The sequence below is a fragment of the Rhinolophus sinicus genome, chromosome X, assembly GCF_036562045.2.
Source record: "Rhinolophus sinicus isolate RSC01 chromosome X, ASM3656204v1, whole genome shotgun sequence".
NCBI lineage: Eukaryota > Metazoa > Chordata > Mammalia > Chiroptera > Rhinolophidae > Rhinolophus > Rhinolophus sinicus.
The window spans coordinates 69,999,288-70,022,372 of record NC_133768.1 but is presented as its reverse complement, the minus strand read 5'-3'; the positions used below and the strand labels follow the sequence as shown (position 1 = coordinate 70,022,372).

At 43.3% G+C, this 23,085-nt stretch overlaps 1 protein-coding gene across 1 annotated transcript; it reads left to right on the top strand.

Annotated features, from left to right (window-relative positions):
• The first annotated feature begins 303 nt into the window (after window positions 1–303).
• LOC109438756 (histone H2B type W-T) lies at window positions 304–1,220 on the top strand. Its single transcript, XM_019718797.2, has 2 exons — window positions 304–752; window positions 1,145–1,220. Exons 1-2 carry the CDS (start codon window positions 304–306, stop codon window positions 1,218–1,220), a joined length of 525 nt encoding a protein of 174 aa, XP_019574356.2.
• The last annotated feature ends 21,865 nt before the right edge of the window (window positions 1,221–23,085 follow it).

The following is a 23,085-nucleotide window of genomic DNA, read 5'->3' as shown; positions in this document are numbered from 1 at the left end:
GCTCACATTATCAGATGACTTTTTGCCCTATGTAGCATCTTTCTAACGTTTTTCTGATGGCAGTCACAGGAAGTTAAGAGGTGGACGGATCCTCGCTCTGATTGGTGCACGTGATGCCAAGCAGAAGCCTATCCGATCACGTGTCACATAGCGTGACTTTGTGACAGCCTCCTGCATGGCATTTTACCCAATCAGCTCTGGAGATTGCCCGTGACGTCAGGGAATGCAGCCCATATAAACCGGTCGCTGCACCTCAGCAGCCGCCAGTTCTTCCTCACAAGCTGTGGAGAAACCTGCCGCGACATGGCTGAGCCTGTCTCTGAAGCTACTTCCGAGGAACTTCTGGAGGTGGCTGAACCTACCTCTGAAGCTACTTCTGAGGAATTCCTGGGCACAGAGGAGCCCATGGAAGCACCGGCACCGGCGCCGGAGAACCCAAAGCAGAAGCAGCCCAGGCGCCGCTGCCGCCGCCGCCGCCGCCGCCGCCGCGGCAGTGCCGACAGTTTCGCCACCTACTTCTCCAGGGTTCTGAAGAGCGTTCACGAGGGCTTGAGCCTGTCACAGGAAGCCGTGAGCGTCATGGATTCGTTCGTGAAGGACATCTTCGAGCGAATCGCTGACGAGGCCTCGCACCTGGTCCGCAACACCCGGCGCACCACCCTCACCTCCAATGAGATCCAGACGGCCGTGCGCCTGCTCCTGCCTGGGGAGCTTGGCAAGCATGCCATATCCGAGGGAACCAAGGCCACCCTCCAATACAAAACTGGCAAATGAGCTGCCTGAGCAACACCGGAACATCGCAACCCAAAGGCTCTTTTAAGAGCCACCTCCCTTCTCACAGAAAGACCTGTAGCACTAAAAGTGGGATCTACTCTCGTGTTTGATCCCGTGGCTTTCTGCCGACATTGAAAGCACTTTTACCATGGACAAAACATTATCGAGTCTACCTTAATAAATATAGAGAGTGTAATTTATTCCAGGGAAAAGTGTAGATTTTTTCCCTTCACCACGTTGCCATTCGTGGCTCTCCTAAATGGTCATTCCTGACCCAGGTACATAGGTCTGCCTTTTCGAGGATATTTGGCTTACAATGACATTTAACTTTTTCACTCTCATTCCCTCAGGAGTGCATGGTGGAATTTTCCAGAAGTTCATTATATCTGATATGGCAACAGATAAAGTTCAGAAGCAGATATAAGAATCCATCTGTCTTCTGGTAGGCCACATATTAAGGAGATTTTCAAATATCTGGAAAAAATGCCATTCTCCTCTGTACTCTTTCAGATGAAATATTTTTCATACGAATTTGGAGTTGACATTAACATGATGTGATTGTTCTGTATTATGATTTTAGAATAAATTTTAAGTTTATTGAATCTCTTCTAATACGTCATACAGTGATATTTGCTGATACTATTGACATAATAGCTCTTTGGGCCTTTATTTTTAAAAGTGTAAAGTTTCCCAAGACAAAACTGTTGTAGATACTTACTCATTTACATTATCGACAATAATGAATGCAGTTTGCTTCATGGAAAATCATGAATTTTTCTTAACCTTGTTGTATTTCATCCCTTTTCTAAATGACCAATTCTGTTTGTTACTTTTCTACACCTACATTTCCAGCAATCTATAAGGTCAAAATTATTTTTCTATTAATTTTATTTACCATCTTATTCACATCGTTCCACGACTGTGTTACGAAAAATTTCAGAAATACTTTATGTGTGATATGCAGTAATGTTCAGAAGCGGATATATCCATCAATGTATGCCTACAATACTTTTCCATCATACCACACATTAGGCCTGCATTTAAATATATAAATGAGGAATGATACACAATACAGAAATCAATTTTTTAAATTCCTCAAACAAATAACTTTTTCAATTCTCTGCTTTGTGAAATTTTTATTTGAGTACAACCCTGTTGTATTGTCATACCCAGTGTGTGGCACCGAGCAGCGTCTCAACAAGTGTGTGTGCATGGCACTACATTTCAGATTGAGGACGGCTCTCGTTCCTTGACACTCTTTCCATTGAAAGGTCCTGTCTGTTTTCCCCTGCTCTTGACCCTGGGCAGACATGTGATTTCTTTGACCAGTGAAACATGGTAGAAATGATGTTATGCCAATTACAGATCTAATCATTAGAAGCACAGGCAGCTTCTGCCTTGCTTGTTGAGACCTCTGAGCTGCCTTGTAGGAAGTCTCCCTATCCTGCTGGAGACACCACATGGATAGGCTTTGAGACTCTGTGGGGAGGGACAGGGGCCCAACTGAGCCTTGCCCTCCAACCAGCTCCTCCAAGACAACAGGTGTGTGAGTGCAAGTTGTCTCAAAACTTGCAGAGTAGCTTTGATATCAGCTAAGTACTAATGAGTGACCCTAATCGGATTTGTCTTTCTAAAACAATTTTAAGGGCCACTTACATTTCTTACTTGCACACTATTTGCACACTACTAGATTAGCAAAACCCTCCTATTCCAAAAAAGTAGAAATAGTTGAAAAAATATCACAAACATTATTTTAAATGCTTGGATGAGCAGGAAAATAGCTAGAAACTAATAGACAACTGAGATCTTTCTATCAATCCCAGACCCTTGAGAGACAACACTCTTAGTGAAAAGCTGGGTTTTTCCTATGGAGAAAGGGAGATGACAAGGAAATGTGCATATCTTGGTCTGGTGTATGGATGGGAGGAAAAGGTTCCTTTGATAATTTCAAATCAATATTCTGCCTTTACATGGCTTTGGCGTTCCAATAAATGCTATCAGCATGGCTCAAGGAAGTCTGGTGAAAACCCAGACATGGGGCAAATGTTAGTCAAAGCCTCTGTGGAGGAGCTCCAAACTTGCTCATAATAGAAAAACAAAACAAACAAACAAACGAAAAAACAAAACACCAACATATTGTCCTACAAAGACTTATAATCAGATGCAAACAATTGAAAAAGTGTTGACATGTTAAGTAAATGACAAGATATAAATAATCATAAGGAAGAAACAACCAAATATCACAAAGAATCAAGTACAATTTCTGAAAGTGCAAAACAGAACCACTGGAATAAAAAGTTTAATGTATATTAAATAATTGATTAACACACCTGGATAAGGAATTAGTGTATTGGAACATGGATGAAAGAAATCATGGAATGCCTCCTAGAGAGATAAAGAGAAAGGAAAGGTGAAGAGACATAATGCACAGAACTAAAACGCATAAACTACATCCTATAGGAGTTTATGAAGGAGATATTGGACAAACTGGGGAAGGATAATATTCAAAGAGGAAAAACAGCTGGTAATTTTTCATAGTGAAGGAAATACATGATTGTGTAGAATTGTTGCACAGCAATGAAAACATAGGTACATAAAAACAGAGAGTGACAGTAAAAAACAGTTCCCATAATGGTGATGGCTAAGTGCCACTTAGCGGGACTTTTATGGCCTCAAGTGCTTCTTAAAATTAGGAAGACTTCAGCAGGCATTTCACAGAAGAGGAAGTACAAATGAAAGAAAAATACACAGAAGAAGCATCACCTCACAAGTAGTCTGAGAAATAAATGCCTACCAAAACCATGATGAGATATTATTTCACATCATTAAAGCAGTGAGAATGAAAAAGACTGACCACCTCAAATGTTGGTGAGGAGATAAGGCCATGGGGACTTTTGCATCCACTGCTAGTAGGAGTGGAAGGTGGTCTGAGGCCTTTTGAGAGCAATCTGGCATACCGATTAACACGCAGGAGATGCACCAACTGCTGACTGCAACAATTCCACTCCTAGGTACCTACTCTAGAGGCCTGAGTACAAAGAGACATGTATGAGAATGTTCTTAGTGTCACTGTATTAACAAAACATTTAGATAAAACCTAAATGGTCATCAACAGTAACGTGGATGAACAAATTGTGATATAGTGATATAATCGAATGTCATTCATTATGAAAATAAGTGAAGCAGAGCTACTGATATCATTATGGCTGTATCTCACATACAATAGTAAGAGAAAACAGCATGATACAGAAGAATACTTATATCATTATATAATTTATATAAAGTAAAGAAACGTGCAAACAGTGATATCAGTATATGTTGCTTTGAATTTTGTATCTATGCAGCAGAAATATAAAGAAGATCATGGACATGAGAAACATCAATTTAATATAGGAGTTACTACTGAGAAGGAAGGAGGAATGGGTGTAAGGGAGGGGTCCATGGGCGTTTCAAGGGTACCTGTCATTTTATTCTTTGAGTTTACGGTAGTAGGTGGGTGTTTGATTATAGGTTTCTTTCTATTTTTTCAATTAACTAAAATGTTGTCTAAAGTTTTTCTAAATTAGGATGATCATTGTCAACTCTGCTGTCCCTCAGTCCCCTCGTCCAGTCAGTCTTGCTACCCATGTAACCTCCCAAGTGGCCCCTGAATCTCTCCCCGCCATTCCATCCCCACTGCCTCTTACCAAACCTTTATCATCGTTATCTGCATTAAGGCAGCCACCTCCTGCCTTCGGCCTTCATCCTTGCAAATCTAGCTCTATACTACTTCCTGAATGATATAAGTAAAAAGCAAATCTGACATTCTGTCACGGAAAACCCTTCAAGGCTCCCCACTGCCTAGAGGACAAGTTCCTTAATATGGCAAGCTCCTTCATGATCTGGCCCTTGCTTTTCTTTTTCTTTTCTTTTTAAATTAAATTTATTGGGGTGACAATTGTTAGTAAAATTACATAGATTTCAGGTGTACAATTCTGTATTACATCATCTATAAATCCCATTGTATGTTCATCACCCAGAGTCAGTTCTTCCATCACCATATATTCGATCCCCCTTACCCTCACCTCCCCCCCCACCCCCCTTACCCTCTGGCAACCACTAAACTATTGTCCGTGTCTATGAGTTTCTGTTTCTCATTTGTTTGTCTTATTCTTTTGTTGTTTTTGGTTTATATACCACATATCATCAATAGATGAATGGATAAAGAAGTTGTGGTACATATACACAATGGAATACTATTCGGCAGTGAGAAAAGATGATATAGGAACATTTGTGACAACATGGATGGATCTTGAGAGAGTAATGCTGAGCGAAACAAATCAGACAGAAAAAGCAGAGAACCATGTGATTTCACTGGCCCTTGCTTTTCTATCCAGTCTCATCTGTCACCACTTCCTGCCTTGCACTGTAAGTTCCCAAGAGGCTGAACTACTTGCAACCCCTCCCCCCCCCCCGCACAGAGCCACGGGTCAGGGAGCTGTGTCCTACTAGACTGAGAAACAACGTCTTGAAGCAGTGTGTGTGTGTGTGGGGCAGGAGGCAGAAGAAGGAGGGGCAATAAAAGATAGTCCAAGATGAAGGGAGCCCATACGCTTCAGAGCGTGACATGAAAATATCACATTCAGGGGCCACAGAAGGCTCTTGAGAGAAAGTCACTATTTAACCCAGGCTCATAAACATGGCTATAATTTCATAGATTGTTTTTTTGTGTTTTTTTTTTGCCACCAAATCATCTTCTCCATACTATAGCACATAAAACGTTTTCTAACTTCCAGTAATATCAGAACCATCTGGGGACCTTGCTAAAAATGCAAATTCTTGGGCCCCATCTCAACTTGCTTAATACAAGTCCCTGGGGGACAGTGCAGTGCCACCCATGCATCTATATTTTCTCTAGCTTTCTAGCTGTGATGCACATGGTCTGAGGGCTGGGTGCTGAAAAACCTGGGTGACAGCAGTCAGAGAGGTTGGCAAGTGAAAGCCAACATGTGTCCAGAACTCAGAAAGCCTGACTCCACCAAGGAAAACGGGCTTGGAAATGCCCTGACCTGGGGGTGGGAGCACACGTCAGCCTCCTGCACCCACCTCCCCGCTCTCCTTGCCTGGCCCGTGCCTTCTCTTCCTCAGGGTCGGGCCTCAACACTCAGAGTTCTTTCCTGACCTCCTTCTCTATCTTAAGAGACATTCACAACATTCTGCTTTTTATTTTCTTCTGTTTATCACAAACAGGGATCTCACATTGTGTGTGTGTGTGTGTGTGTGTGTGTCTGTGTGTGTGTCTGTGTGTGTTTTCATAAAGGCCTCCGTCCCCACTAGACTGTAAGCTGCTGAGGTCCAGGTCCATGCCTGTTTTTCTCATCGCTGAGCGCCCTACAGCACCTAGTGCAGGGCAGGCACAGGAAAAATGGCAGCTACATATTTTGGAACAAATGCATGAATGAATCAGTCAAAGAATGCATGGGGAGGCACTGGTGGCAGCTCCAGCTTGGACAGTGCCGAGTGGCAATCCTCCGTGGGGACAGTCCTAGCTGCTCTGTTGGCAAGGTTGCTTGCCACACCATGAATGGACTTGAAAGGTGACAGAGCAGGGCCTCTTCTTCGTAGGCTCCCCTCTGGGGAGTCACCTAGGTGACTCCCGACATGTAAAGCAAACAGAAGCCAAGGCAGCCAGGCCTGGGGTAACAGACCAGTGGAAGCACTACATTTCCAGCTGGTTAGCTGGGCACCAGAGGCTGGGCTGGAGGGGGGTGGCCCTGGGCCTTGCTGCCTTCTTGCCCTAGCCCTGGCCTATCCCGTCTCTGGCTCCCTGGGGCAGGGCACAGAAGAGGAACAGAATTTGCCGCCCCCAAAAGTTCCGTTGAGGCATAAAGATTATTTCAGGCTGATTATTTTTGAAACCAGCAGACACAGGGAAAGCTCTGAAAACTGAGTAGAAGTTACTCTTTTGTGAGAGGCATTTACGTGTATAAGGGAAATCTCCATTTGTGAGGGTGTCTCCCTCTCTGTACCAGGAAGAGGATGACAAAATCTCTAGAAACCCTTATCAATGGAGAGGGCAGAGACTTAAATCTGGTCACTGTGCTTTGCCTGGTCATCTCTCTTACCTGCCCCCCCCGCCCCACATTTTCTTTTGTCTCTAACTGCAGATGCTCTTTAAGGTGGTGGCTTGGGCCATTTCAAGGGGTTACTCAGTTTTTCTGTGTCTCTCCCACGTATACAGGAGGTATACAGGTTATTAAACTTCTTTGTGTTTTCTCCTGTTAATCTGTCTTTTAATACAGGGGCTCTCAGCCAAGAACCTACAAGAGTAGAGGGAAATTTACTTTTCCTCCCCCACAGCCCTTACCCTGCCATATGCAGTTGTAGGCAGGTGGCCTCAAAGCCCGGTGCCTTGGTCTCCAAAGCACCGTTCCCAAGGGAGCCTCAAAAATGAGGAGGGCCAAGCCACACGTGCATTTGCACGAAATCACATGTGATGTGCATCGAGCTGCATGTATTCCGAGGGCTGGCTCAGGCACCGTGCAAACCACAGTCTTCTCATGGCTGGAATGTCATGCTCTCTCTGGAATGAAAAGCCAAGTCCCAGTAACCTGAACACTGGGACAAATGACAGACCTGAAACTGTCTATCAGACACTGTTCAACAGCTCAAATGCTGAAGAATGAGGATCTCTGATGAGACAAATAGCTAGCGTTTTGCAGTGTTTCCTAAGGGCGCGTGCTGACTGCTGTACGTGCATTGCTGCAGTCTTTTGAGCTGGGTACTGTTGTTCCTAGTTTACAGAGGAGGAGACCGAGGCTTTGTGGGGCTAAACGTTTTTCATGGTCACTTAGTTGAAAGAGCCAGAACTGGGATGTGAACCCGGGCAGCCTGGCTTCAGAGCCCAGGCCCTGAATTGCTGCCTCCCTTGTGATAAGGGAGAGCCCCCTCCCTATGGAGATTTTAAGTTCCCTTTTTATTTGGATCTCTGGACTTTTGGAAAGCTTTCTTTTCTTTCTTTCTTTGCCTTTTAATGGTTCTGCTTCCTATACATTTACTATACATACCAATTTCAATGCTTCTATTTCCTTCACCCCAGTGCTGGCCCTGTGACTTTGATGTAGGATATTTCTTATGTGTGCTCCGGGATCGTGGTCTCGCAGAACCGAAGAATGGAGGCACGGACCAGAGAGGTAAGGTTTTGTAGAAGAGGATAGTTTATTAAAGCAAAGAGTTACAGCTTTCAAGCGAGAGCGGATACCCGAAACTGGGATGCCCACTAGCTAACGCAAAAGGCTTTTGCTTTTATACTTTTTCTTGCATAAGCGAGGAGAAGAGCTTGCGCCTAATGGTACTGTTTATCAGATTTGCTCTGTTTCCCAGCCTGGAGGAGGCTTTTGAAATGACGTACTTGCCCCAGAGTTTCTGTTCTGGTAGCCCCAGAGCATAATTTATGTTTTTGCTCTGGTCAGAGTGAGTTATCTCAGGGATAAGTCTTTCAAGATATGACTGTTTCGGGGCTGGCCGGTGGCTCAGGCGGTTAGAGCTCCATGCTCCTAACTCTGAAGGCTGCCGGTTCGATTCCCACATGGGCCAGTGGGCTCTCAAACACAAGGTTGCCGGTTCAACTCCTCGAGTCCCACAAGGGATGGTAGGCAGTGCCCCCTGCAACTAAAATTGAACACAGCACCTTGAGCTGAGCTGCGGCTGAGCTCCCAGATGGCTCAGTTGGTTGGAGCGCATCCTCTCAACCACAAGGTTGCCGGTTCGACTCCCGCAAGGGATGGTGGGCTGTGGCCCCTGCAACTAGCAACGGCAACTGGACCTGGAGCTGAGCTGCGCCCTCCACAACTAAGACTGAAAGAACAACAACTTGAAGCTGAACAGCACCCTCCACAACTGAGATTGAAAGGACAACAACTTGACTTGGGAAAAAGACCTGGAAGTACACACTGTTCCCCAATAAAGTCCTGTTCCCCTCCCCCAATAAAATCTTTTTTAAAAAATGACTGTTTCTGTTCATTCTACCAAGGAATTCCTGACGGCTTGATGTCATGCCAACTAACCTGTCTCAATCCCCTCTCTGGAGACGAAACCCTAACTGCTGTTAGGGAGTGGGGGCGATGACCGCTCTGGCTACTTCAGGCTGAGGAGGGGTGTAGAGAGACCAGCAGCTAGGGCTTGTCCAGAGGTCTAAGGGTCCCAGGTAGATGAGCGAGTCCATGTGAAGTTGTTGTAGTCGTGCAGGCCGTTGTAGCAAACTAGTGGGTAGTCTGCAAGTCGAGACGCATTGCAGGCAACAGCATGAGGTAATCCCTATAATAATGAATGAAATAAAAATGAGAAAAGTTTCTTTAAGTCCCACTAAACTGGGAAGCCAGGAAGCAAGGAAGGAAAAATCTAGGCTGAGGAATCCTGTGGGTTTTTTGTTTGTTTGTTTGTTTAATATTGGAAACTATATCATGAATTTGTTGAACTTTATTTTTAATTAACTGTGAATTATCAGAGAGGTTGAAACAACATAATCCTTTATGTTGTTTTTCACATCCTTGATTGTGTCTGAGGAGTAGATAATCTATGGTAGCTCTGTGCTCTAGAACTGCTTCTCTGACCTGCCCTAACTCTTGTCCCATGGCATGGATAGCCTGAGAGGCAGTGTTTAGGGGCTTTGCCATTGAGCAAGCTATTCGACTAATCTCTACATTTAAGGCAATGGTCATAGCAGGTACTACATAAAGGGATAAGTATACATACTCAGCCGGGCTGATTAATGTACATCTCTGTTACAACCGGAGTCCAAAGTAAGTTCTCTGCGATGTCTACCCTGATGAGGCTTCTGGGGTGAAAAGACAGTTAATCTTCTGAGAGCAGGGTCCTCCGGTGCTGTAAGCTGGGACACAAGAGTAGGCAATCTTCCCACAAATGAGAAACCATCCAGCCGGCAATTTGACATGTGCATTAGCATAACTCAAAGAAGTGACAGAACTACAGTTTAAGCTGTTTCCGGCCGAAAGATTAAAACACTGGTTGGAGCAGCCGGTGAAATTAACACATTTATCAGCTGGAGTTACGGCTCTTACCTGGAGAGAAAACATGCTTATGTCCTTTTGAGTGCAGATGGGACTCCAATTGTAGATGTCAGAATAAGATAAGGGCTTACAAATAAACTGAAAGATAGTATAATTTTTTTATATGACTCAAGGGTGTGCAAACCCCTACTAGGCAGGAGGTGAAGGTTTGTTCTACATAGATTCCTCCAGTGAGACAAAAATCTGATACATTTATTATATGTTTGACTAAATAAACCCACACATTTTCATTTTTTTGGAAGGGTATAGGACTATCTGAAAATCCCCTTAGGAACACCACTAAAAAGAACAGGAATTGATATAGATACATTTTCAAATCTTTTAGAGGTTTACTGTAATAACTGAGTGGCTCTGTTGAACAGCTCTTAAGCTTATAGGTGGTATAAGTATGTTAGATGTCAGAGAATCTCCATAGGCTGATTAGAATGTAGTTTAGGAATATATATATATATATATATATATATATATATATATATATATTTTATTTTTTTTTTTTATTTTTTTATTTTTTTAAAAGATTTTATTGGGGAAGGGGAGCAGGACTTTATTGGGGGAACAGTGTGTACTTCCAGGACTTTTTTCCAAGTCAAGTTGTTGTCCTTTCAATCTTAGTTGTGGAGGGCGCAGCTCAGCTCCAGGTCCAGTTGCCGTTGCTAGTTGCAGGGGGCACAGCCCACCATCCCTTGCGGGAGTTGAAGCAGCAACCTTGTGGTTGAGAGTACGCGCTCCAACCAACTGAGCCATCCGGGAGCTCAGTTTAGGAATATATTGCAGACTACTCCTAATACTAGACCCACCCAAGATAGGTAATGGCATGCAGGGGGAGCCGAATCTAGGACAGCACACGTAAGTGAAGCGATAAAGAAGAGAATAAAGGCTATAGCTAGAAAAATGAATCCCCCAGTACACTTTTTTTGAAGTTAAATTTTATCATCTGAGTATTTATCTGTACGACACAGAAGGAGTTTTAGGTCCCCTAGGGGTTGGCTGGAATATTTAGGACTTTTGTCTTCTTTCTTCTTTGGGGATATCTTTGTCTAGGGCTTGGCTCGAGAGTGGTGAATCCAAGAGTCAAATTCTGAGACTTTTATTGCCGTGAGGGTAGAGAGAATCACGGTGTAGGATCCCTTCCACACTGGATCTAGCGTTGGAGGCAGAGAAGGGAGAGGTTTAATAAGATCTTCATCCCCTGGGTTAAATAGGGGTTTTTGATCTGCTCTGGGTTGAGCTTCTGACAATTGCTGGATGGCTTGTTGAAATTGTGCTTGAGAGGTTATATGTTGGGTCAATTCTATAGCCTCACGATTGACCAGGAGGTCATTGGTTAGAAAAAACGGTCTTCCATACAACATTTCGAAAGGGCTGAGGCCACACTTAATTGGAGTATTTCGAATGTGAAGGAGAGTGATGGGGAGTAGAGCTATCCAATTTTGACTGGTTTCTTGTGATAGCTTTTGAGGATGTCTCTTGATGATGTCATTGGTTTTTTCTACCTTGTCTGAGGATTGTGGTCTCCAAGCACAGTGGAGGTGACAGTTTATTCCTGGGGCTTTGGATACACCCTCAGTGACTAAAGACTTGAAAGAAGGTCCATTGTCACTTTGGAGAGACCTGGGGAGGCCAAACCTAGGTATAATTTCCATGATTAGGACTTTAACTACTCCCATCGCCTTTTCTGTCTTACAAGGAAAGATTTCGACCCAGTGTGGGGAGGTGTCTACTCATACTAGGAGATGTTTATATCCCTTGGCTTTGGGCATATGCGTGAAATCTAACTGCCAGTCTTCCCCTGGGCATTTGCCTTGTCTTTGTACCCCTATGGGTGTCTGAGCGTTATTTTTATGACAGACTTCACAAGGTGTAAGAATATATTGTATAGTCTTCTGAAGATCTTTTCCTTTGAATAATCTTTGGGCCATTTGTAAAGTTTTGTCCCTTCCCAGGTGGAAGGTTTGGTGGAAGATTTTAAGAATATTCCATTGATTGGCAGCTGGGAGGTGTAGACTTTATCCCCTGGGCTAAATAGGGGTTTTTGATCTCCTCCAGGTTGAGCAGATCAACCCGTGGGTTGGGCAGTATAGCCCCTTGTTTTGGCCCAATCTTGTTCTTTTAGAGTATATTGGGGCTTAATTTGAGTTCTGGATTCATCCCAAACCAGAGGAGCTAATATAGGGTCGAGACCCATGTTGGCAACGTTTTTAGCTGCTCGGTCTGCTAATCGGATGTTGCCTTCAGAAACTTCATTACTTCCTTTTTGGTGTCCTTTGCAATATATGACTGCTATTTCTTGAGGAGTATGTACTGCCTGTAGCAGTCGGTTGATCTCCTGGTGATATTTGATGGGTGACCCGGTGGCTGTTAGGAAGCATCTTTCTTTCCAAATGCTTCCATGCGCACGTAATACTAAAAAGGCATATTTTGAATCAGTATATATATATATTGACTCTTTTTCCTTTACTTAGTTCTAGCCCTTGGGTGAGAGCTATTAGCTCAGCCTGTTGTGTGCTGGCCCAAGAGGGAAGACTTGCATTTTCTAAGATGTTATGTGGAATCACCACAGCATATCCAGCCTTTTGTATGCACTTTCCATAAAAGAGCTCCCACCAGTGAAGAGCGTCCAATCTGGATTATCTAGGGGTGTTTCGTGTAAATCTGCTCTAGCAGCATAAATTTGCATTAAAACTTTTGGCAGTTATGAGTTACTTCCTCCTCTGTCTCAGAGAGCAATGTGCCCGAATTAGGGGTGCAGCAGGTCCGTATTTGGATTACAGGACCTTCTAATAAAAGAGCCTGGTACTGTAGGAGGCGGCTATCTATAAGCCGGTGACTATTGTTAGCATTTAAAAGCCCTTAGATGTGGTGTGGGGTGAAAACGCTTAAGTCTTGTCCCATTGTGAGCTTGGTGGCTTTGGGAACTAGGAGAGCAGCCGCCGCTATGGCCCGAAGGCAAGCTGGCCAGCCACGCGCTGCGAGGTCTAGTTCCTTACTGAGATAGCCCACTGGTTGCTGTGAGAGTCCCCTGGATTTCGTTAGGACTCCTAAAGCCATTCCTTTTCTCTCTGTTACATATAGATAAAAGGATTTTCCTATGGGAAGGCTTAAGGCTGGGGCACTTAATTGTGCCTGTTTTTGAAAAAGGCTGAAGCCTGTTCTGCCTCTGGGCTCCAAAGTAACAACAGGTGGGTATTTGCAATCTGAGTATCTTTGATCAGTTGATATAGAGGGTGGGCTATTTCTCCGTATCCCGGGATCCAAAGGCGGCAGTAGCTGGTGATGCCCGGGAAGCACCTTAGTTGTTTAAGGGTCTTAGGTAGGGGCTACGTGGAGATGAGACGGATCCTGTCTTCTCCCAGGGCCATAGTCCCTTCGGAGATAATTAATTAGCCCAAGGTATTTGACAGAAGTTTGACACCTTTGCACCTTGGCCTTGGAAATCTTGTAGCCCTTGGAGGATAAAAAATTTAGAAGAGTGGTGGTGCCTCGGCTGATGAGGTCTTTAGATATAGAGCGCATGATAGGAAGTCATCAACATATTGTAAAAACGTACCACTGTTCTAAGAAAATTTTGATAGGTCCTTAGAGAGAGCCTGTCCAAATAGATGGGGGCTATTCTTAAATCCTTGGGGGAGGACTGTCCATGTGAGCTGTGAAGCCTGTGAAGGCAAAGATATATTGTGAGTTGGGATGTACAGGCATGCAGAAAAAGGTATCCTTTAGATCTATAACTGTGAGCCACGTGGCAGTTTCAGATATTTGGGCTAAGAGTATGTACGGATTTGGAACTATAGGGTGTATAGGAATAACTGCCTCATTGATGGCCCGGAGGTCTTGAACTAACCTCCACTCCCCATTTGGTTTGGGAATTCCTAAGGTGGGGGTATTGCAAGGACTACTGCATTCTCTAAGAAGGCCTTGTCATTTGAGATTGATAATGATTGGTATTAGTCTTTCCATGTTTCGGGTTTTAGAGGGTATTGTTTCTGGCAAGGAAATAGAGTGGGGTCCTTAAGATGAATGTGGACTGCGGTGGCCATTAAGGCATGACCAATTAGCCCCGTGTGGCCCAAACATCACACGGGTTGATGCCGGCCCCTATCACCGGGAGGCAGCTAGGACTATTTCCAGGGGCTAGGAGAATAATAGTTCCCATCTCATTCATAAAGTTCCTTCCTAATAATGGGGTGGGGCTGTCTGGCATGATTAAGAAAGAATGGGAAAACATTAGGTCGCCCCATAGGCAGCCTAAGGGCTGGGGAAAATATTTAGTAATTGGCTTGCCCATTACTCCACAGACAGCAACATGTCGATTAGAGAGGGTCCCTGGGTTGGAGAGGAGGATGGAGAAGGTGGCTCCTGTGTCTAGAAGGAAATCAATGGATTTTCCTTCTACTTCTAGGGTTACCCAGGGCTCGGGAGTCCCGATGATTAGATGGGACGAAGGAGCCTCTGTTAGAAGTCCTGGGCCCCCTCAGTCCTATGTGGGAGTCTGGCTGGACGAGGCTGGCCTTGGGGGTGGAGACCCCCAGGGACAGTCTGACTTCCAGTGATCCCCTTCACAGATGGGACAGGGCCATGGAGGTCTCTGGGTCGGCTCTAGTCGCCGTGGACATTCCTTTCCCCAGTGTCCGGACTGCCCGCACGGTGGCAGCTGGATTTCCCCTGGGTACCCTGTTGGGGTGTAGTCTGCAGCGCAACCACGAATACTTCTGCATTTTTCTTATTTTCCTCTCTTTATCCTGGGCTCCCTCCTGGTCCCGATTGTAAAAGACAGTATTGGCTACTTTGAGTAATTGGTCCAATGTTTTTGTGGGGCCAATAGCCAATTTTTGTAATTTTCAGCAGATATCTGGGGCAGCCTGAATTATACATTTGTCTTTTAACATAACTTCCCCTTCGGGGGAGTCTGGCCTGATGGGACTGTATTTAAGTAAGGCCTCCCCAGGTCTTTCTAAAAAGGCTGAGGGATTTTCTTCTGAATGTTGGCTAATCGTAGATGGTTTTGAGTAAGTGATGGGTTTGGTCCTAGCTCTCCTTAGTCCCTCTAAGATGCATGCCAGGAAGTGTTTGCCAATTTCCCATGGCTGTATCAGGATCACATTGTGGGTCGTCAGTGGGACTGCTTGTTTTCCCGTAGGGCAGTGTTCCCGAATGGAGTCCTGTCTTGTCTGTCTATCATGATATACTAGGAACTGATCGTCTCCAAACTTTTCGGCAGCTCATAGGGCTGTTTGTTTTTCAGAACTAGCGAGAGTCTGATTTAAGATTTTTAATATGGCATCTTTCCAAGAGAGGTCAAAGACCTGGGTTAAGTTTTCGAAAGCATCTATATATTTGTTGGAGCTGTCTGAAAACTTTCCTAGATCTCCCTTTATTTGTCTGAGATCCTGTAGGGAGAAAGGGACCTGAACCCTGATAGGCCCAAATTCCCCCGGCATTTCTTGTAAGGGAAGGAGATTTGTTCCAAGCTGGGAGCACTTTTGTACGGGAGGTCCTGGATATGGAGGGCAACTAGAGGGAGCCGGGACAGGAGCCGGCTCAGGAGGAAAGTTAGCGTATAGGGTTCTGGAATGGTTTTCTGACTGGGTACCTCTTGTGGGGGCCCCCTCTAGGGAGGAGGATCCCATTGGAGGTGCCTTTGAATGGGTCTCTTTTAGAAGAGGGAGACAAGTGACCACAGCTAAAAGAGCTGAATCAACTTTACATTTCTTGCAGTGGTCTGGGTTGCCCCTTAGAATGAAAAAAGCCTGAACATATGGAACTTCTTTTTTTTTTTTTTTTTTTTAATTAAATTTATTGGGGTGACAATTGTTAGTAAAATTACATAGATTTCAGGTGTACAATTCTGTATTACATCATCTATAAATCCCATTGTGTGTTCATCACCCAGAGTCACTTCTTCCATCACCATATATTCGATCCCCCTTACCCTCACCTCCAAACCCACCCCCCTTACCCTCTGGCAACCACTAAACTATTGTCCGTGTCTATGAGTTTCTGTTTCTCATTTGTTTGTCTTGTTCTTTTGTTGTTTTTGGTTTATATACCACATATCAGTGAAATCACATGGTTCTCTGCTTTTTCTGTCTGACTTGTTTCGCTCAGCATTACTCTCTCAAGATCCATCCATGTTGTCACAAATGTTCCTATATCATCTTTTCTCACTGCCGAATAATATTCCATTGTGTATATATACCACAACTTCTTTATCCATTCATCTATCGAAGGACATTTTGGTTGTTTCCATGTCTTGGCCACCGTAAACAAAGCTGCAATGAACATTGGAGCACACGTGTCTTTATCTCTAAATGTTTTCAGATTTTTTGGGTAGATACCCAGGAGAGGGATTGTTGGGTCATACGGCAATTCTATTCGTAATTCTTTGAGGAACCTCCACACTGCCTTCCATAACGGCTGCACCAGTCTGCATTCCCACCAACAGTGTATGAGGGTTCCTTTATCTCCACAGCCTCTCCAACATTTGTTACTATTTGTCTTGTTGATGATAGCCATTCTGACTGGGGTGAGGTGATATCTCATTGTGGTTTTGATTTGCATTTCTCTGATGATTAGTGATGTTGAGCATTTTTTCATATGTCTATTTGCCATTTGTATGTCCTCTTGGAGAAATGTCTCTTCAAGTCCTCTGCCCATTTTTCAATTGGGTTGTTTGTTTTTTGTTGTTGAGTTGCATGAGTTCCTTGTATATTCTGGATACTAGCCCCTTATCGGAGGCACTGTTTGCAAAAATCTTCTCCCATTCAGTTGGTGGCCTCTTTATTTTGTCAATGGTTTCTTTTGCTGTGCAGAAGCTTTTAAGTTTCATATAGTCCCATTCGTTTATTTTAGCTTTTACTTCCATTGCCTTTGGAGTCAAGTTCATAAAATGCTCTTTGAACCCAAGGTCCATAAGTTTAGTACCTATGTTTTCTTCTATGCAGTTTATTGTGTCAGGTCTTATGCTTAAGTCTTTGATCCATTTTGAATTAACTTTGGTACATGGTGACAAATAGCAGTCCAGTTTCATTCTTTTGCACGTGGCTATCCAATTCTCCCAGCACCATTTATTGAAGAGGCTGTCTTTGCTCCATTGTATGTTTTTAGCTTCTTTGTGAAAATTATCTGTCCATATTTATGTGGTTTTATTTCTGGGTTCTCAATTCTATTCCATTGGTCTATGTGTCTGTTTTTCTGCCAATACCATGCTGTTTTGATTATTGTGGCCCTGTAGTACAGGCCAAAGTCAGGAAGTGTGATACCTCCATTATAGTTCTGTTTTCTTAAGATTGCTTTGGCTATTCGGGGTCTTTTGTGGTTCCAAACAAATCTGATGATTTTTTTGTTCTATTTCTTTAAAATATGCCATTGGGATTTTGATGGGGATTGCATTGAATCTGTATATTGCTTTGGGTAATATGGCCATTTTAACTATGTTGATTCTTCCAATCCATGAGCACGGAATGTCTTTCCATTTCTTTGTGTCTTCTTCAATTTCTTTCAAAAATGTCTTATAGTTTTCAGCATATAGGTCTTTCACATCCTTGGTTAAGTTTATTCCTAGGTATTTTATTCTTTTTGCTGCAATTGCAAAAGGAATTGCTTTTGTATTTCTTTTTCTGAGATTTCATTGTTAGTATATAGGAAGGCAATGGACTTTTGTGCGTTGATTTTGTAGCCAGCAACTTTACTGTATTCGTTGATTGTTTCTAATAGCTTTTTGGTGGGAGTCTTTAGGGTTTTCTATATATAGCATCATGTCATCTGCAAAGAGTGACAACTGACCATCTTCATTCCCAATTTGGATGCCTTTTATTTCTTTCTCTTGCCTGATTGCTCTGGCAAGGACTTCCAACACTATGTTGAAAAGCAGAGGTGACGCGACAGCCCTGTCGTTTTCCTGAACGTAGAGCAAAGGGCTTCAGTTTTTCTCCATTAATTATGAGATTAGCAGAGGGCTTGTCATATATGACCTTTATTATGTTAAGGTATTTTCCTTCTATACCTATTTTATTAAGCTTTTTAGTCATAAATGGATGCTATATCTTGTCAAATGTTTTTTCTGCATCAATTGATATAATCATATGATTTTTGTCCTTTATTTTGTTTATGTGATGTATCACATTGATGGATTATGTTGAACCATCCTTGTGCCCCGGGATGAACCCCACTTGGTCGTGATGAATAATCTTTTTAATGCATTGTTGTATTCGATTTGCTAGAATTTTATTTAGGATTTTTGCATCGGTATTCATTAGAGATATTGGTCTGTAGTTTTCTTTTTTGTGCTGTCCTTACCAGGTTTTGGTATCAGGGTAATGTTGGCCTCATAAAATGAGTTAGGGAGTACTGTCTCTTCTTCAATTTTTGGAAGAGTTTGTGCAGAATTGGTATTAGATCCTCTTTGAAGGTTTGGTAGAATTCACTAGTGAAGCCATCTGGTCCCGGACTTTTGCTTTTGGGAAGGTTTTGGATGACTGATTCAATTTCACTGGTGATCGGTCTGTTTAGATTTTCCAGTTCTTCATGGTTCAGCCTTGGAAGGCTATATGTTTCTAAGAACTTGTCCATTTCTTCTAGGTTGTTGAATTTGGTGGCATATAGTCCTTCATAGTATTCTTGGATGATCCTTTGTATTTCTGTGGTGTCCGTGATAACTTCCCTTTTACGTTTCTGATTTTGTTAATCAGTGTCTTCTCTTTTATCTTAGTAAGTCTAGCCAAGGGTTTGTCAATTTTGTTAATCTTTTCAAAGAACCAGCTCTTTGTCACATTAATTTTTTCTATTGTCTTTTTGTTCTCTATTTCATTTAGTTCTGCTCTAATTTTTTTTTATTTCCTTTCTTCTGCTGACCTTGGGTTTTACTTGTTCTTCTTTTTCTAGTTCTTTAAGGTGTAACATGAGGTTATTTATTTGGGAGTTTTCTTGTTTCTTGAGATAGGCCTGTAATGAGATAAATTTCCCTCTTAAAACTGCTTTCGCTGCATCCCAAAAATTTTGGTAGGATGTATTTTCATTGTTATTTGTTTCTATGTATCTTTTGATCTCTCCTCTAATTTCTTCTTTGACCCAGTCCTTCTTTAAAGTATGTTGTTTAATCTCCATGTATTTGTGTTTTTTCCAGCTTTCTTTTTACAGTTGATATCCAATTTCTAAGCCTTGTGATCAGAGAATATGCATGGTATGATTTCAATCTTCTTAAATTTGTTGAGACTGATTTTATGTCCCAATATATGGTCTATCCTTGAGAAAAGAATGTATAGTCTGATGTTTTAGGATGAAGTGCTCTGTAAATGTCAATTATGTCCATTTCATCTAATGTGTCATTTAGGGCTACTATTTCGTTATTTATTTTCTGTTTGGATGATCTATCCATAGCTGTCAATGATGTATTTAAGTCCCCTAGTATAATTGTGTTTTGGTCAATTTCTCCCTTTAGTTCTGTTAGTAGTTGCTTGGTGTATTTCGGTGCTCCCTGATTGGGGGCATAAATATTGATGACTGTTATGTCTTCTTGTTGTACAGTCCCCTTCACCATTATGAAATGTCCATCTTTGTCTCTTGTTATCTTTTTCACCTTGAAGTCTGTTTCATCTGATATCATTATGGCTACACCTGATTTTCTCTGGGTACCATTTGCTTGGAGTGTCAATTTCCACCCTTTCACTTTGAGTCTATGCTTGTCCTTGTAGCTGAGATGTGTCTCTTGGAGACAGCATATGGTTGGGTTTAGTTTTTTGATCCAATCTGCTACTCTGTGCCTTTTTATTGGTGAGTTCAGTCCATTTACATTTAGGGTGATTATTGATATGTGAGGATTTCCTGTCATTCTATCTTTAGTTTTCTGGTAAGGCTGTGTCTCCATTGTTTCTATGCCTTTTTGTTGTTGTCTATTATTTCTGTGTGGTGGTATTCTATGATGTTTCCCTCTGTTTCTTCTTTTATTTCAGTATATATTTCAATTCTGGATTTATTTTGAGTGGTTACCCTTAAGTTTATGTAAAAGAAAGTTTGATATTTAGAGTATTCCATTTTCTTCAGCACGCTTACTTTCTCCATTCCCATATTCCGGTTCAGGCCTTTACTCTTCCCCTTTTTGAGTTTTGGTTGCCACAAATTGTCCCTGTTGATGGTGGTCGAATAGCCTCCTTTAGTATTTCTTGTAGTGCAGGTCGTGTATTAGAAAATTCCCTCAGCTTCTGTATGTCTGGAAAGGTCTTTATTCCTCCTTCATATCTAAAGGATATCTTTGCTGGATATATTATTCTTGGCTCATGATTTCTCTCTTTCAATAGTTTGAATATTTGGTTCCACTCCTCCTGGCTTGTAGAGTTTCTGCTGAAAAATCTGATGATAATCTAATGGGCTTTCCTTTGTATGTTACCGTCTTCTTTTCCCTGGCTGCCTTGAGGATTCTTTCTTTGTCGTTGATTTTAGACAGCTTCAATACAATGTGCCTTGGAGAAGGCCTGTTGGGATTGAGGTAACTAGGTGTTCTATTTGCTTCTTGGATTCGAGGGTCCAGTTCTGTCCACAAATTTGGGAAGTTCTCATCGACAATTTGTTTGAATATATTCTCTGTTCCCTTCTCTCTTTCTTCTCCTTCTGGTATGCCCATTATTCTTATATTGCTCTTCTGATGGAGTCAGAAAGTTCTTGTAGAGTTCTTTCATTTCTTTTAAGTCTCAAGTCTCTTTCTTCTTCTATCTGTGTCATTTCCAGGTTTCTATCTTCGATGTCACTGATTCTTTCCTCCATCTGGTCAACTCTACTACCTAAGCTGGTTATTTCATTCTTAATTTCTTCTATTGAGTTCTTAATCTCCAGAAATTCTATTTGGTTCTTTTTTAAGATTTCAATCTCTTTCGTAAAATGCTCATACTGTTCTTTGATTGAGTTTCTGAGTTCATTTAACTGCCTATCTGTGTTTTCTTGTATCTCGTTGAGTTTTTTCAGAACTGCAATCTTGAATTCTCTGTCATTTAAGTCACATATTTCTGTATCTTTAAGTGCCTTCTCTGGAGATTTTTCACTTTCTTTCTGAGCTATCTTGTTGCCTTGGTTATTCATGGTGATTACTGGTTTACTATTTCTCTTCCTAGACATCTACAGGAGTGACTTCTGCAACAGGTTGATAGGCGGTCTTTCTTTTGTTTGCCAGTACTTGTTGGTAGAATGTTTTATTATTTCTCCAACTGCAACTTATTTTCTTCTCCCACACGGTAGTGCTATTTTCTCTGCACTATTCCAACTTCTCACACAATGGGGATTCCCTGGGAGACGGGCTTCTCCTCTATTTATAGTTCGTCTAGGTCACAGGGCGCAGTGTCCCGGGGGTATGCGGAGAGCTTTTGATGTTCCAAAGCTCTTCCAGCTCCTGATTCAGAGCCCGTATGTTTCAGCAGTTCTGTTTACTCCTGCAGGGATCCGCCCAGATAGGTGGGGTCAGGGGCGGGGTGAGTTGTGAGAGGTGGCCCAGAGCAATGGCGGCGACCACCACCACAGCAGGTCCTGCTTCCACAGGTCTCTCCCTTTGCGGAACTAGTTGGGCTGTGAATTTGTGTCTGCGGTACACAGTTCTCAAAATAGCAAATTTTCTGTTGTTTTGATCTGACACTACTACTGTTTCGCTTCTAGCACCGGGCAGGTGGGGGCGGGGCGAGCTCTGGGAGGGGAGCGAGGAGGCGGCTAGTCTCAGTGCCTAAGGCTCCGTTCTCTGCTCGGCAGTGCGGCTTAAACCACCGTTTTCAGCCTTTTTCCCTCAGTCTTTTCTCCGAGGTCTCTGCCGTGGCGTTGGGTTCAGCCGTGTTATATGCTGTCCCCTCAGCCCGTGGGCCTGGCGGAGCCCTAGCAGTCTGAGTTCTTCCCTCTCCCGCAGCTGCGGTAGTTCCGGGAAGCAGTGAGCTCGGAGCACTGAGCTAGGTCTGCGTCCTGCGCCCACGCGGCTCCGTCTCTGCACTCTTCTCCGTTTCCTCCTCCCCCCACTCACGCGAATCTCCCACCTATAGGTGATTTCAGTCGGTAGTGGGCCTCTTCGTCTTGCCTGTCTGCTGTGCAGGGAGTCCTTTGTGGAGTTTTTGTTGTTCAATTCTTTGTAGATTCCAGGGGAGCTTTACAGAGGCTCACCTCACTCCGCCATTTTTCCGGAAGTCATATGGAACTTCTGACCACTTGCCTATCTCGTCTACAAAACAGATCTAGCTGCATAGTAGTATTGTAGTTAAAACTTCCCTCCGAAGGCCAAGTCTCCCCATCTTCTAATTTGTATTGAGGCCAAACCTCAGGACAAAAGAAGACCAGGCGCCGTTTCTTCAGAGTCTGAGGGTCAAATTTGTCTCAGTGTTTTAAGACACAGTTCAGGGGGGTGAAGGCGTGCGAGGGCTGATTGCCCATCTGGAAGGGAGGGAGAAAAGAAAGGCGTCCCTTTGCAATTCATCTCCCAACAACCTATCTAGGGCGTCCCCTAGAGCCTGAGCCAAGGAGACCACACGACCAGTTCCAAGGCTGTGTGAGGAGACACGGGGTGCCAGGGTTAGTCGTGCTTACCTGGGCTGCCTGATCCATGTCCCTGGTGAGTGCCTGCCCAAATCCATGTGTGTCCCCGTCTGAATGTATGGTGCCGGTCACCCACAGGCTGATAAAGGTAGTGGCCGACGATAGGGTGTTTTAATCTAGAGGGGTGTATGGCCTGACTCTGGGCATATCGAAAATTGATGGCATGGTTAATGTAATGGTGACTTTCCAAAAAGACGTGGTTAAGGAGGCAGTATATGCTCAAGGTCTGTAAGGAAGGCACATGACATAGGTGAAAGGGTGAGGAAGGAGGCCATCATGTCCAATTTGTGAGGGGGGACAGAAAGAGATATCGGAAGCCCCACAAGGCTTCAGACAAGGCTGCCTCCTTAAGGTAAAGCGAGTCCAGAATATGTCGGTTTTCCTTAAGGATTTTGCCTGATGGTCATCAAAAACAAAGGTGTAAAAGGAAAGTGGCGAAATATTGAGGTCCCCAGGGGTGGAGTCCTAGATGAATGTGGGCCGCTAAACAGTCATTGGAAAATTGACAACGGATGGGAGGGCACAAAAACAAGAGATGTTTGGAGGGAATTCCAGGATACCTCCATTTGTGCTTTAAAACTAAGAGGAGATCCCAATAGGATAGTAAGAGAGGGTAAGCTAGATGCCAGTAAATTTTATCCTGAGTGACAAGGAATGCCCTATAGAGACAGATGTCCATGTTCTTACCTTAAGA

What these genes read in the sequence shown, in the direction of transcription:
- LOC109438756 (XM_019718797.2), top strand. Translation starts at nt 304, where the DNA reads ATGGCTGAGCCTGTCTCTGAAGCTACTTCCGAGGAACTTCTGGAGGTG. An exon ending in GAGGGAACCAAGGCCACCCT is followed by an intron (nt 753 to 1,144) that starts CCAATACAAAAC and finishes GGTGGAATTTTC; the next exon opens with CAGAAGTTCATTATATCTGA.